At 42.9% G+C, this 12,543-nt stretch overlaps 1 protein-coding gene across 3 annotated transcripts in view; it reads right to left on the bottom strand.

Moving 5' to 3' along the window:
• Positions 1 to 12,543, bottom strand: part of Abhd3 (abhydrolase domain containing 3, phospholipase) — a 44,129-nt gene that overhangs the window by 14,622 nt on the left and 16,964 nt on the right. For all 3 annotated transcript variants that reach the window (XM_076912996.1, XM_076912997.1, XM_034518179.2), the window contains one exon: positions 9,370 to 9,415. In XM_076912996.1, the coding sequence (XP_076769111.1) occupies positions 9,370 to 9,415 (46 nt within the window). The remainder of the gene's footprint in view (positions 1 to 9,369; positions 9,416 to 12,543) is intronic.

The following is a 12,543-nucleotide window of genomic DNA, read 5'->3' as shown; positions in this document are numbered from 1 at the left end:
TCTCTATTGCCCACTGTCATCTTTTTAAAATGCATGAGTATAAACTACTACAAAGACAAATGTCACCCTGACAGAATTTATACTGGCTAAGGTTTCTTGGATAATTGTGTATGCACGGAAGCCTGAGGGGGGCCCTATTATTATATCTATTTTGCAAGTGAGGAAATGGAATTAAAAGGTTGATAGTTCTTAAACACCTTTGTGATTAAATGTACTTATAGAGGGAAAACCCAATGAAAAGTCAAAAGAGAACATCTTCTACCATGCACATCTGTGGTGACTGCAGAGTTTGTCATGAGAGTTTACATGACAAACTCATGTCTACTCCAACTGCATAGCTTTAAATCTGTGGATCAGCCATGAAGAATCTCCAACATGTCCCACTTTACAGGCTTTAGGTGAAGCATGCATGCACATGTGGGGAGGCAGACATACATACATACATACATGTACACACAGCTAAAAGATAAGAGAATGCCCTGTGGAAAATTCTAGGCCCAGAATCTTAGTGCCAAAATGAGCTGGGTGGTGGCCCAGCCTTTAATCCTAGCACTTGGGAGGCAGAGGCAGGTGGATTTCTATGAGTATGAGGCCAGCTGGTCTACAGAGTGAGTTCCCGGACAGCCAGGGCTACACAGAGAAACCCTGCTCAAAAAGCAAACAAAGGCACCACAGATGTCACCGTTCTCCTTATTTACACGTGAGGAAATGGAGCAAATCTTAATTAAATGAGCACAGTTAAGTCATTTTTCCATAGGGCACAAAGCAACAGAAAGTAGACTATATATTTACATTGAGTAAAATCATGCTTGTCAAGAGCTGAGGTTCCAAGAGATATAGCTATTCTGGGAGATTAACCTGCTACTCTTTGGTAGAAGCCATGCTCAGAATCCTCGTCTCTTCTGTCTGGGTGGAGCTACACTTCTAATCCTTACTCAGGATCAGACACATGCGACTTTAACTTTGTTTGGAACTTAGAACATTTAATTCTGCACACCTGATTGGAGGTCCAGTGATCTGTATGCAATTATTTAATAATTCTATTTAAAGCAACTCTGGAATTCTATGTGGGTCTGCCCACCACAAGGCGGGACTTTTATAATAGGACTAGTTGTGTTCTTTAACCCATCTCTACAGTATGATTTACTTTTAAAATCATAGCCCTCTTCTGTCCCTCTCCTAGTGAACTGCCCACATTGTTCGTAAGAAAACTGATCTTAGTGTTGGACTATGAATTCGTCAAGTAAGGAATTCAAAAAGAAAAAGCATGTCCCACAAATAAAGTCGGCATTTCAACACACAGTTGTTCCTCTTGTCATTGACAGATGTATAAAATGACCAAGTGTCAAATTTTATCTGAGAGTATATTACTTAAAAAAAAAAAAGTTACTAGCCATGAAATACAGAGCCCCAAGAAATAACCCCATCAGCTTCAAGGCCAGTGTGACCAGCATGCCTTCCTGTCATGGGCCCAGATGGGAACAGCCCATGCTCTATAGCTGTACATACAAGGCACCCCAGCACCCCAGTGACTGCTCACGCTTCAAACAGCTCAGCCAGCCATATCTTCTTAGTGCAGATTCCTGAGGCATGGCTCCTGTTCTTCCATGGCTGAGTTTGGACTACATGTGTGCAGAACATGTGACAATCTGTGAAGAATCTAAAAATAAGTAAATAAAAGACTATGGACACCTAACTGCGTTTCAAACCAAAAGAATCTGGGTCTCTGCCGTGGGGGTTAGGTGGAGCTCGTGGTTCCCAGAGAATGCCAAGCTTATAGCCAGGGCCAAGGGCTTCTGGTTTGAGGACAGAAGCAGAGTGAGGGCTGGACCAAGAGTGGGAGGAGATGGCAGGGACAGGAATGGAAAAGCCATGCTGAGCAAGTGCTTGGAGGCGGCCATCTGGCTGCTGCTGTGTCAGTGTGATTCCTTACTCTAAGAGATGTACCTACTTATCTTTGCGGGCTCGGCAGCCCGGGCTTGGCACTCAGCCAGCAGGAGCTACTCTATTATTACTTCTAAAGCCCCCTTCATCATTTACACATTTCTTTCTCTTTCTTTTCGAGGAGGAAAGGGTTTATTTCAACTTATACTTTCAGATTTCAGTCTCACCAAGAGAAATCAGGGCAGGAATTCAAGCAAGAACTGAAGCAAAACCCAAGAAAGAGCTCAAGTTCAGCTACCTTTCTTACAGAGTTCAGGCTTAATTTCTTAGGGATACTGCCAGCCAGTAACAGACACTTTTTTTTTTTTTTTTAAATCAATGACATGAGGCCCAGTGATATTCTTCTCTAATCCCTTCTCTAATCCTTGCTCATTGGCGTGGCCTGCCGTCATCAGAGAGGCTTCCTCTGCAGCACATGAGTGGGTATAGAGACCTACAGCCAGACAGCTAAACTGCAGATCTCCACTGCTTCCCTCCCCTCAGAGATCACAGAACCCTGCAGAAGAGGGGAAACTGTAGGCGGCCGAGGGGTTGGGGGGGCACCAGGAGAATATGGTCTACCTAGCCGACTGAAATGGCAAGCACAGGGTCTGCATGGTCTGCACCAGGTTCTCTGAGTACAAAACATGGCTGTTAGCTGGGTGTTTCTGTGGACTCCTAACAGCAGGAGTGGGTGTGTCTCTGGCTCTTTTGCCAGCTCTTGGAACCCCACTCCTGATGGTTTACCTTGTGTAGTCTCGGTGCGACAGCTTTCCCCTTGTCTTGCTGTATCTTATTTTGTCCTATTTGGCTGTCATTTTTTTTTTTTTTTTTAAAGAGACCTACTCTTTTCTGAAAAGGAAACAGGGCACTAGAGGAGTGGGGGTGGGGTGGGGTGGGGTGGCGTGGGGTGGGGGTAGGTTTGGGGAAAAGGGGAAGTAGGGGATGTAGGAGAAATGATGGGAGGGAAACTGTGGTTGGGATGTACTATATGAGAGAAGAACGTACTTTCGATAAAAAATTAAAAAGAAATCCAAAAAATGTCCCCACGGACTTGCCTTCAGGTCAACTTGATAAGCCATCAAGACGCATGGACTAAGCAGAACACTGTGAGCCAGGAAGTGCCTGAAGGAACACATCTGATGATTCACCCACGACTGGCTCCGCTGGCCTCTGTGCAGCCTGCTTCTCCATCAGGCCATAACGGCGTCCCTGATCCTTTCTAGACGCCTCCTTTTGGCTCTTGATTTTTTTTTAATTAAAAAAATTATATTGGGGAATTAAATTCACAAGATTAATTTAGAAAATAGGAATACAGCATTTATGGATACCTTGAACTCTTGGGTCCCTATCTCTGAAAAAACAATCTGCAAAGACAGAGGAAAAAGTCTTATCTACTCCAAAGACTCCCAGTTGCCCCCAAGAATGTCTGAGGTTCCATCTGCTGGGGCCAGGTTTGTCTGATTCCTACAGTGAGCAGCCTCAGCAAGGGAGGGCAGGTCTCACTTCCCCAGACAAAGCCCTTCGGTTTTCCCTCACCCTTGCAGGACAGTTTTATGACAACTTTTACCTCCTGATCTTTGCAGGGCCACAGCACTCCCTGTGCCTTCTCAGTGCATCTCTGACCGCTACCACAAAGCCTTTACTTCTGCACTTTGCCCTCTCCCAGGAAAACCGCTTACTCTAAACTCCAGGATGACACTGTTGCCAGTCTCCTGGGCTAATTTCAGTTGGAGACACAATTCCTGCCTAATAGATCTTTGCTGACTCAGCGTTTGCTTTTTTTTTTTTTTTTTTTTTTTTTAAGTCTTTCTTGCTCTGTCCTCAGCCATACTAAACTCCCTTCTGAAACAAGGAGAAGTATAAGCACAAAACCTCCTCCAGACTGAGACAGAAGCCACCTATATGACAGAAAGGATAGCCAAGGCCTCTAAATGCCAGAGTTAGAGCCAGTGATCACTGCAGGCCTCTGGCTTTGTGATTCTACCTAAGAAATACTCAAGATGTTGAATGACTAAACTCCAGTCAGAATTAGATCCTTTTGGAACAAAACACTATTTTACTGAGTTCCAAAAATAGTTATAATTTTATCCTTTTATAACTACATAAAAAGTATTAGAAATGATATATTAACATATTGTGGGGTTTTGCTGTGACAGACCTGACCATATTTTGGGGAGGATTGTGAAAAAGACATTGGAACTTTGTGCAAAAAAAGCCAGTGAGTGTTCAATGTTTGGTGAGTTATTCTGTAAGAGCTGAGGACAGTGCAGAAGATGGAGGCCTGGCTAATGAAGATTCTGAGAAAAAGTTGAAGTCTCTATCTGGGGCATTTGTTATTTTGAATTAACACTCTGGTTCTGGTTAGCTGGGGCTGAAGAATCAGCTGTGGTTAACACTGTATCAGAACTATTAAATTAAAAATTTGCTTTGCTGGGATATCTGATGCTGGCTGGAGCTAAGAAATTAGCAACGATTAAGAAGAGACCAGTACCACTAAAGTGAAATCTTCTGGGAAATATTTCCTGAGGGCAATAGAGCTGTATTCCAGAGGCAGCCAAGGTTGTACCTCACACTAGCAGCTGAACTGGATAGAATAAGAGACACCCAGGTGGTACTGGTTTTGAAGGAATGAAGGGGTCATGGAGAGCAGTTGAGGCTTGGCACTGTGAGAGGCCAGGAGAGGCCATTGATGAAGGTGCAGCCTCAGTGGCAGTTGAAGGCCTAGGATTGAAGGGGTCATGCAGAGAAGTTGAGGTTTGGCACCATGAAGAGAGCCCAGGAGAGACTATTGGTGAAAGTGCAGCCCAGCTGCAAGGGACCCCAGCATTTTAGAGATGACAGTACCATGGGATGACTACTTAGGACAGCAGCAGCAGTGGAGTGGAGCCAGTGGGAGCCTAGAAGACACACTATGTGCACAGCAGAGTGTGGAGTGAATGACCTAAGCCCTTTAGAGTTGTTCAGAAGATTGAGAGTGGATCACAGATATTGGATGTTATTTATACAGTTGATTTTAGATTTGCTTTCTTCAGATTATGACTGCATCCTGGTTCTTCTCTATTGAAGTAAGAAAGTATGTACTTTGATAATTTTTTAAATAGAAACCCACAATGGAGAGATTTTGAACTCCTGAGAAATTCTGGATTTTTTAAAGAGACTGGACTCTTAAAGCTATTTATGTTTTTAATGTGAGATCTTGGAGATGAATGAGAAAGGAAAGGTGGCTTAACAGTGATATGTTTTTGTGTCAAGCTGACAAGGGGTTAATTGTGCTGGATAGTTTTAAGTCAGCTTGGCACACAAGGGAGGGAACCTCAATTAAGAAAATGTCTCCATAAGATCAGGTTGGAGGCATGCCTGAGGGCATTTTCTTAATTAGTGATTAATGGGGGAGGGAGGGCCCAGCCCACTGTGTGTGATGCTATCCTGCGCTGGTGGTCCTGGGTTCAAGCAGGCTGAGTAAGTATGACGTCAGTAAGAAGCACTCCTGTACCGCCTCTGCACCAGCTCCTACCTCCAGATTCCTACCCTGACTTCCTTCCGTGAACAACAGCAAAGTGGAAGTGTAAGCAAAATAAACCCTTTCCCCTTAACCAAAAGGTCATGGTGTTTCATTGCAGTAATAAAAATCCTAACTAAGACACATAGACTAGTTAATTATGATTAAATATATACTTCTTATACCCTAGTGATGTAATGAGTTTACACAGTAGCAATTATACCTTGGGTGGGAAAATGCTTTAATTTTACAAGAACTTTTTGGATTCATAATTTCATATCAACTTGAAATATCCTTGTGAAGTGGCATGTGTCTGTCATCATTGTCTGTCAGGTGAACAGAGACAGGTGAACTGACCTGCTGTCCACCTCTTAGCTGGTTACTGATGAAAAGCAAATTTGAACATGGGACTTAGTACTACTGAGACTTATTACAATAGTCCTTGTCAGACTATAGCTTTAATAGCATAGCTTCTGGGAGGAATTTTGATAGACATATTGCTGAGGGTACTAGGTACTAATGTATCACGATTTAACTCCCACACTATATAAACCCAGGAACAAGCTACTTGTTATTATTCTCTGGCTTGGAAATCAGTGAATTCTTTAAACAAAACCAAAGCCAGTTTCCATCCACACAGCATCACCGTCAGAACTCAGACTCCCTGGAGATTTGTAGATGTAGGTTACCGCAACCTTTCAAAGTAACTTTCCAGTTTGTTTTTTTAAATGTTTGTTTTGAGTGCTATGATTCCAAGTGCGTATCATCACAGCCAGCTACAGTCAGCAAGCTTTGCTCAGCAGGGTCTCACGGGAGCCACCACGCGGGGCCTACAACCTTGTAAAGTCTCTTAAATCTTGTTTCAGCAAACATCAGTATCTGTCAGACAAGTGAAAATGTGGTTTGAGGCTCTCTTCTCTTCATTTCCCACACATAATTAATATTTTTGTCTGGGTCTGGTGAGATGGCTAAGTGGGCAGAAGTGTCACTGTGCAAAGCCTTGGACAACTTGCATCCAATCTCCTGTACCCACTATGGAAGGGAGAGAAACTATTCCTGAAAGCTGTCCTCTGACCTCCACATGTGCCCCCTCTAGTAATAAATAAAATAAACTAGTAATTGTTCAGCCCACTAACCCCCCTCATTTCCATTTTCTGAATAAGTCTGTGGTGACAACTTTACAGCCTGCTCCTGGCATCCGACCCTCCCTCCACATTTTTAGCACTTCCATGGCTGAGCCACGAACATGGTCAACTTGTGCTCCTTTTTCTAAATAGCAATGATGCAGATTAAGCTTCTTAGGATTACCAAACAGTTCTCTAAAACTGTGCTTCCAAAGGAATTCCTGCTGCTTTATGAAGAATAAGGGGGAAGTCTAGCCTAATGGTCTAAAGCAGTATAGGTACAGGGTCAGAACCCCTGATTCTGAGTCTTATTCTCCTTATGTCTCACTTCTGTCATCTGGAAGATGGAAATGATCATGGCCATACTTCCCTAAATCATTGGGTTGATTCTACTATGAAGTAACCCATGTAACTATGTAACCATGTAAGTAACTATTAAGTAAAACAGATATAACTGACACATCTTCAAGACTCAAAAATATTATACAAAATTATCGCCATCATATACACTAGCCACAAGTAATAGCTTTCTTGCTATACTGGGACAACCTCTTGAAGGTTCAATGTCACAGCCCTAAATGTGCAACTCAGCATGTGACTATTTTCGTCAAATTTCCCACCTCTTCTAGGAAATTAGTTACCCATTCTCTGTGTTTTGTAGCTTAGTAGATCTTGTTACAGTTACACTTAGCATTCAATTGCATCAATTTTTTGGCACACTTGAGGCCTGAGCTTCTGAGAAGTACAGTACACCCCATTAATGTGTACTTTATTGCCTTATACATAACAGTTTGTTTTCAATGAACAGATCCTTGTCTCTCTCACCATGGGACCCAAGAGACTCTGCCTGCAGCATGACATTCCCTTCAGACCCTCAACACCATTATTTTCCTCATCTTGGGGTCAGGTAGTATGTGTGTGGGGGGCAGTGCATGTGTGTTAAGGTGTGTGCACTTGTGTGGCTGAGGAAGCCAGGGGGATCCTGAGTTATCCTGTTCTACTGCCTTATCCCTTGGAGACAGGGCCTCTCACCAAACATGGGGCTAGGTTAATAGTGCTCCTTCTGCCTGGGCTTACAGTGTGCATGCTCATGCTCTGCTCTTCATGTGTATAGCAGGATGTGAACTCAGATCCTCATGCATATGCAGCAAGTACTCTTAACTCACTCAATTGTCTCTCTAGCTGGTAGGCTTTATTTTGTTTGTTTTTGAGGCAGGATCTTGTTCTGTAGCCCAAGCTACATCCATTATGCATCCCAGGATGGCTTCAAGCTCACAGCCATCCTCTTGTCTCAATCTCCTGAATCCTAGATTTGTAATGTGTACCACTACATTCAGCTTTTATAAGTATTTCTCAAGCCAATCAAGCCGATAATCATGATTAACCAGATTAACCAGAACAAGCTCACTCCTTTTCAGCTTGCAACCAAAATGCTGCAACATTCCATCTATGACCCTGCATAGCTCATGTCTGTCTCAATACAAAATGTACTCAGTCCATTTTCTCTGGGCTCTCATACTCTTAACAGTTCCAGCATTGTTAAAAGTCCAAAACAAACTCTTTGCTTAGAGTCCCTATAAATTATGAAGCAAGTTGTATACAATGATGCAAGGCAAAGATACAATGGTAGACTATAAACATTATTCTAAAAGGAACAGAGAACAGCAAGGAAAGACTGGACCACAGCAAGAAGGAAACGGCAGGGAAAGCACTCACCCTGATGTGCTTCCTGCCTGGCAAAGCATGTCAGGGTGTTATGATGAGCTCAAACAAACTTGGACAGCCCTTACTCTATGGCCTTGGCATTCGCAGGCCACACAATTTCTGTCTTGATCTGGCTTTGTTTTCTATCTGCAGCTTTCCAAATTGCTCAGATTTCCAAATTCTGGGGTCTTACTACACATTTAGGCTTAGCCTCTCAAGTAGCTATGAAGAAAGATGCAGCACATCACCATGTCTGGTTCAGCTCACAGATTTAATCATCAAATGCAGTATTGATGTGGAAGAACTTCTAGTAAAAATTAGAAGTTAGAGGGGGAAAGACATGACTTAAAATTTAATTGATTTAAATAATATTACATCTATGTAAAACTGCCTGGGCTTCACACCAGGCCCAGTCTCACTCTCTCTGCCTGCTGCCATGTTCCCACCCTGATGGTCAAGTACTTACCCTCTGAAACTGTTAGCAGGGCCCCAATTAAATGTTTACTTGCATAAGTTGCCTTAGTCATGGTGTTTCTTCACAGCAATCGAACAGGAGCTAAGATTTTTGTTTGTTTCTGGTGTGGTGCTGGGATTAACCCTATGACTTAAAAATGTTAGGTGAGAATGCTAACCACTTAGCTGTATCTCCAGACTATTTTGGCTAATTTTTAAAGAAAATGTATTTTTCATTAAAAATGACAGACATACTTGGGTGATGGTGGCTCATACCCTTGGGAGGCAGAGGCAGGCAGATCTCTGAGTTTGAGGCCAGCCTGGTCTACAAAGCAAGTTTCAGGACAACCAAGGGTACACAGAGAAAACATGGTGGCTGGAGAGATGATGGCTTAGCTTGACAGTCAGGAGCAGTTCCTACCCTTCTAGAGGACCTCGGTTCAGTTCCCAGAACTCAGCATGAAATGGCTTACAACTGTCTGTCATCCTAGTTCCAAGGTATCTGATGCACACACAGATACACACGTAAACAAAAAAATTGAAATGAACTTCTATTAATTGCAAAAGTAGTTTCAGTAAAAAGAGTATACTTTTCATTATAAAACAGATGATTCTTTTTAAATTTTTTTTCAAATTGGAGACCTGTCATTTCAATGTACTTACCAAGAGACTCTCTCCTGCTACTCCTCTGTTATTAAAAACCACACACCTAAAAATGAGGAAAGAACTCTGTTATTTCTCTACTCGATTCTTCCTAGTGATGCACTTTTGAGATCATCTTACTGGCAGTACCCTGCAGCACTAAAACAGTAACAATGTTGGACCTGGAACGTAGCTCAGTTGGTAAAGTGCTAGCCTCGCAAGCATGAAGCCCTGGTTTTGGTGACAGCATGCCTATAATGCCAGCACATGCAGAAGCAGAGGCAGGAGGGTCAGAGGTACAGGTAGTTTGGGTTTTTTTGTTTTTTTGTTTGTTTGTTTGTTTTTTGAGACAGGGTTTCTCTGTATAGCCCTGGCTGTCCTGGAACTCACTCTGTAGACCAGGCTGGCCTCGAACTCAGAAATCCGCCTGCCTCCCAAGTGCTGGGATTAAAGGCGTGCGCCACCACTGCCCGGCTGTGCAGGTGGTTTTAACACAGATACCAGTAGCAGATTTGAGACTAAGTCGGGACAGATGGAGACCTTGCCTCAAACATCTGCCAAACAAGCAAACAAAAAAACGGAAAAGGTCTGTTTTAGGGACTTTTGAGATAGCTTAGCTGGTAAGAGGACTTACTGCCAAGCCTCACTTGAGTTTCACTCCATGACCTACAGATTCAAAGAAATGACTCTTGCAGGTTTTCCTCTACGCCCCACGCAAGCACAATGGTGTATTCATATATGTGTGTGAATATGTACTAAAAATGCCTGTAATAATGTCATAATTTAATACTAAGCAGTAGCACATCGGTGCTACTCTAATTAAAACTCTCTCTAAATGATTACAAACCCTTACTTTTTGGCCGCACCAGAGATTAAACCTCATGTTTGTAAGCAAATCACTCTTATTACTGAGCTATATTACCAGAACTAGAGTTAAAATTTTCTGTATGTGGGTTTGACTAGAAAGTTACATATTAGTCTCATGTTACCTTTTCCTGCCCAAAAGTGTATGTATACTTTAAAACATTGTGTGTGTGTGTGTGTGTGTGATAAGCATTTCTAAAACAATTTTAAGTCACGTGTACACATTGTTGGTTCACGTCTTCTCTACATTGTATCTGTAGCATTAACCACACTCTAGAGACCAACTCTTATTTCTCAAGGTTCAACAAACATGGTAACCAGATTTTAAAAAAAAAAAAAAATTAATATTTACTTTAGCAGAGCATAGTGGTGAGTGTTTTTAATCCCAGCACACAGAGGCAGGTGGATCTCTGAGTTCAAGGCTAGCCTGGTCTACACATCCAGTTCAAGGCATCCAGTGTTGCACAGTGAGATTTTCTCCATTGTATTGTTGTTATTCTAAGATGTGGGATCTCCTACATTGTCCAGGTTGGTCCTAAACTCAGGTTCAAGTTCTGCCTCAACCTCCCACTATTCCTGGCTTTCTTTATCTTCTTTTTTCCCCTAAAAAAGAATGGCAAGACAGAGTAGATATAAATAAAATGTATGCTAGCCACAAAGATTCACTTGCATAAGCACCTAAGCCATGCCTGTAGCCTTTAGCCTGAGGTTCCTAGTCAGTAAGAACCACTTTAGAGAGCAAAAAGTAAGGACAGATTCAAACAGCTTCTGGGGCAAGATGTTCTATGCCTGCCACTGTGACAAAGCCACAAAGCCAGAGAGGGGAAAGGACAAGATAATTTGCAGATGCATGCAAAAGCAGTCTGTCCACCTGGGGCTGTCCTCCAAACTGCAGACTGGGCGCGTGAGCCTCCCTTCCCCCACACCCCCCCACACTGTGACTATCTACCACCTTAGCAGAGCACAGTTCAAACACTTCGCAGGGTCACTGATATTAGAATGAGCCATTCATTCGAAATGCTAATTAAACAGAGCCTACTGAACTAAGCAAAGCAAAGCCTACACGAGATAAGAGAGACAAGACAGTAATGCGGCCCTTTGAGGAATGCCTTCAGTTAGACTGGAGAGCTCTGGGCCATAGTCTTAGCTGACAGGAGTACTATGACCTGCCACAGGAGCGTCCAATGTCCAGTGAGTAATACAGAAAGTAAAGCTCTCTGACTTCAGCATGGCAGAGTTCATTAAGGAAAATTTCATGGAAAAGGCAGATAAATCTTATGCTGACACAACAACTGTAACAAAAATACAAAGTAAGACTAAAATGTCCTAAGAGTCAGGGAAGTAAGGTGTTATATTAGTTGAAACATGGCTACTCTGGTGGTTTAAATGAGAATATGTCCCATAGGCTTATATATTTGAATGCTTGGTTCTCAGTTGCCAGAACTGTTTGGGGTTAAGTGGGGTGGCCTTCTGGGAGGAGGTGTGTCACTGAAGGTGGGCTTTGAGGGTTCAAAATTCCACACCAGGCCCAGTCTAGTTGTCTCTGCCTCCTGCTTTTGATCAGATGTGAGCTCTCAGCTACTGCTTCAGTGTCATGCTTGCCTCCCTGCTGCTATGTTCTCCACTAGAATGATCATGAACTAACCCTCTGAAACTCTAAGTAGGCTCCCAGTCAAATGCTTTTTTTATAAGTTGCCTTATAAAATAACGTATATAAGTTGTCTCTCCTCATAGCTACTGAATAGTAAACTAAGACAACTATCTAAAGGATAATGGATGTGCATGTATGTGTCTATGTGTATGTGTATGCAGGTGCCTAAGGAGGCCAGAAGACATGATTGCTTGGAGCTGGAGTTATGAGTTATTGTGCGCTATTTGATTGTAGGGAACTGGGCTCAGGTCTTCTGCAACAGCAGCAACCACTCTTAACTGCTGAGCTATTTCTCCAGCTCTTGGTATGGAATCTGAATTCAGGGTTAGAGATGATAACAAGGGGGTTCTAGTTCTAGAAATGTCAGGGCAGAGCTTATCAGACCAATAATTCCACAGAGTATTAACTATAATCTTTCACAATACAGGTAGAGAACAGCACCAAGGCAGGCAGAAATGGTAAGCCAAGCTGACAGAGAAGAGCACCCAGGAAGAGCACTGGGAAGACTCCTTGCTTGTTGGAGACTTATGCTAATGCTTTGAATCTGCATGTCCAGACGCTGAAGGTCCTCGTCCCCAACTGGGTTTTGATCTATCAATAAAGATGCCAATGGCCAACAGCTGGGCATGGGCTGGGACACTGAGAGTTGCAAAGGCAGGAGGCCGAGAGGAATGACAGCA

This window comes from Arvicanthis niloticus, chromosome 14, assembly GCF_011762505.2.
Source record: "Arvicanthis niloticus isolate mArvNil1 chromosome 14, mArvNil1.pat.X, whole genome shotgun sequence".
Lineage (NCBI taxonomy): Eukaryota > Metazoa > Chordata > Mammalia > Rodentia > Muridae > Arvicanthis > Arvicanthis niloticus.
Note: the sequence above shows the minus strand (reverse complement) of the source record. Positions and strands in the feature narration are given on the sequence as shown.